The sequence below is a fragment of the Anneissia japonica genome, unplaced genomic scaffold (assembly GCF_011630105.1).
Source record: "Anneissia japonica isolate Jap-2015-1 unplaced genomic scaffold, ASM1163010v1 scaffold6997_len847652_cov182, whole genome shotgun sequence".
Lineage (NCBI taxonomy): Eukaryota > Metazoa > Echinodermata > Crinoidea > Comatulida > Comatulidae > Anneissia > Anneissia japonica.
The window spans coordinates 597271-600225 of NW_022730884.1; the positions used below are offsets into that span (position 1 = coordinate 597271).

Consider the following 2955-nt stretch of genomic DNA (forward strand, 5'->3'; position numbering starts at 1 on the left):
TGCGTCGGGGGCAGTCGCGTAGTAGAATATTAAACGTGTTTAATATTTCTCACGACGGCTTAAGACTGTCCCCGACGATAAATCGGGTCGGGCTGCGTCGGCCGACGCTGTCTGAGTTGGCCTTAATGTAAAGTTTTTTTCTTAGATTGTAAGCAAAAGTTCTATGGGAGACCGTTTTTTCTTTCAAAAGAAGATAATAAATTGTAAACTTAAAATGCCTTTAATTATGTTTATTGTTATTTGAACAAAATTGTAAAGTGAGCAGCAAATACTCCAGATTGAAATATATTTTTTTCTAACAATAACAAATAACCATATAGAGTAATGTATTTTTTTTTTTTGAATAAAACAATTCAGTTCAGTTAGCCGAAATACTTTTGTAGTCACGCATACTTTTTATTCGTTACAGATTTCAATGGCGCGTTGGTTCCATGCTTACAATGTCTATCTTTTTAGTAATATGTTCTTTTATATTTTGGGGAATACATCTAGATCGTAAGTGGTTATAATAACAATTATTTCTTTTAATATTATTGATGCTAAATTATCTACCTACTATGAATGGTAAATTAGTCAAAAATTTACTTTTCCTGGACAAAATCCTTAATGCCGGGTACTCACTACGCCCCACGGTTTTCGGCAGACGCGTATGAAGAACCCAATGCACAAGGCTCTAGTAACGGATCCATTCAGAATGCCACCGAAAATCAGCAGACGGCGTTTCGTCGTCTAAAGGCCAGCTCAGACGGCGTCGTACGACGCAGCCCGACGCGATTTGTTGTCGCGACGGGTCTGTGTGAGTTAAACGCAGGCTAGGCGCGATGGTTTGCGTCGGGGCAGTCGCGTCGTATAGAATATTAAACATGTTTAATATTTTCTCACGACGGGAGTGGAGTTGGATTCGTCGGCCGACGGTCGTGCGACCGCCGTACGATGCAGTGAGTGCCTTGCTTAACATCCCATGATTTTCCTATACCTCCACCTTAAGCTACATAGTAAATTATATATTCTAATACCGTACAACGTTTAACATTTACGAATAATATCTAGTTAAGCTTTTATGTTATATTCTATAAATCGACCACAACAAATAATCTTAATTTCTGACTACAATGTGGATTGGCAATGCAGTCAGTTGGATTAGTATAATACCGTACTGTGTATTTAAATATTTACTATAAGCCATTTTTTTTCCAAACTATGTCACACTCCATTTTATTTCAGGAAACAATAGTACTAAATTTCAACTTACTGGAGGAACAACCTTAAATAACCTGCCAAGAATTACGCTGGCAGCACAGCAAAATAAAGCTCAGAACTTGATGAAGGAAACAGTGGTTTTAACTTCAACTAATTCTGGATTTTCAGATATGGCAACGAATTGGCTTGAATCCATCAAGAAACTTGGAATACGCCCTAACATCATACTAGTTACTGAAGACGAAGAAGCATATGAAAAACTGAAATCATATAAAGATTCCACAACGTGTATTCGCAAAGGCAGTTTACTTCAATCAACGAACAAGTCAAAATTGGTCTATGATACTCCTGAATATAGAAAGCTTGTGTACAGACGTCCAAAGTATATTTACGATGAACTCCGTAAGGGCAAAAATGTATTTTTCTGTGACGTGGACACATTTTGGTTGAAGGATCCTTTCCCATATCTCGTCGGAGATTATGACGTCATTCTGCAAAGAGATGTTTATTTTAGACCAAGTTATGTACCTATCAGATACTGTGCCGGCATGGTTTACTTTCGCTCTTCAACATCCGTAATCAAATTTGTCAACAAATGGTCACAAATGACACTTAAAGAAAAATTAGATAGTAAAAATAATGATCAGACGATTATGAATAAACTACTAAAGGAAGCTACATTAAAACGAAAAATTCTAACCTCACATGAATTTCCAAATGGACAAATTTATTTCAATGGCACGTTGTCTGCTGCAGATCGCCAAAAAGCGGTGGTTGTTCACAATAATTGGGTGACAGGACACAATACCAAAGTTAATCGCTTTCGAAACGCAGGATTGTGGCTTATTGACGCTTTTCAGAAGTGAAAATGTAATTATTATTATTATTATTATTATTATACTCAAACATTTATAAGGCGCCAATTCCAAGAATGATCAAAGGCGCGAGCGTTATTAACCCTGGTCACTGGATAACGTACAATGGAAAACCAGCACAAAGTGCAACTTCCTCTGCTCCCTGGGAGTATCCCTAGTCGTTCGCTACTTCTTTAGCGCACGAAACTATCAACATTCAATGCCACAACATCCTACCAGGTACCCATTTATACTCCTGGGTAGAGAGAGGCAAACGTAGATAAAGTGCCTTGCCCAAGGACACAAGCAACTTGCACAGCGAGGGTTTCGAACCCCTATTATTGTTATCAAGAGTGACACCCACAAGTTCAAGAACCACATACATAATAGTACAATAATATTGGTCAGTAATTTCCCAGGAACCAGTGGCATAACAACCATGCATGTCACCTTTGTGTAAATTATTTTTTTTATTGTTGTCTTACTCGAGTTGGGGAAGTCCCCGAGGAGAGGACGAAATATTCGTGCCTAATAAGATATTATGTTCCTATAGTACTACAACTGTGATTGTTTCAATGTCTATATTTACATATATTAGTAATGCCTACTTTACATATGAATATTAAGATGCATCTTACTGTGTTTCGAAATAAACAAGATACGTAATGTTACAATTTGTAATTATTACTCAATTCTGTCTCAGTCAGAATGTTCATTTTACGTCAAGCGTAATTAGAGACTACAGGAGTAGTCGAGATATTTGTTAGAATGCATTTTAGTGTTTCTAAAGTAAAAGTTGTTCTTATATGAGTACTCATTATATATATATATATATATATATACTGTAGCTTCCCCTTTTTAATCTATTTATTGCTTTTTCTACTTTTTTTTTAACATTGAA

At 36.5% G+C, this 2955-nt stretch overlaps 1 protein-coding gene across 2 annotated transcripts in view; it reads left to right on the forward strand.

Annotated features, from left to right (window-relative positions):
- Positions 1-2746, forward strand: part of LOC117115183 (UDP-D-xylose:L-fucose alpha-1,3-D-xylosyltransferase-like) — a 5776-nt gene extending 3030 nt beyond the window's left edge. The window contains exons 3-4 of one of the 2 annotated variants that reach the window (XM_033258891.1): positions 410-495; positions 1369-2746. In XM_033258891.1, the coding sequence (XP_033114782.1) occupies positions 410-495; positions 1369-2066 (784 nt within the window). In that variant the 3' untranslated portion in view covers positions 2067-2746. Of the gene's footprint in view, positions 1-409; positions 496-1224 lie in introns of both variants that reach the window. The other variant, XM_033258890.1, reaches the window with a different exon arrangement.
- The last annotated feature ends 209 nt before the right edge of the window (positions 2747-2955 follow it).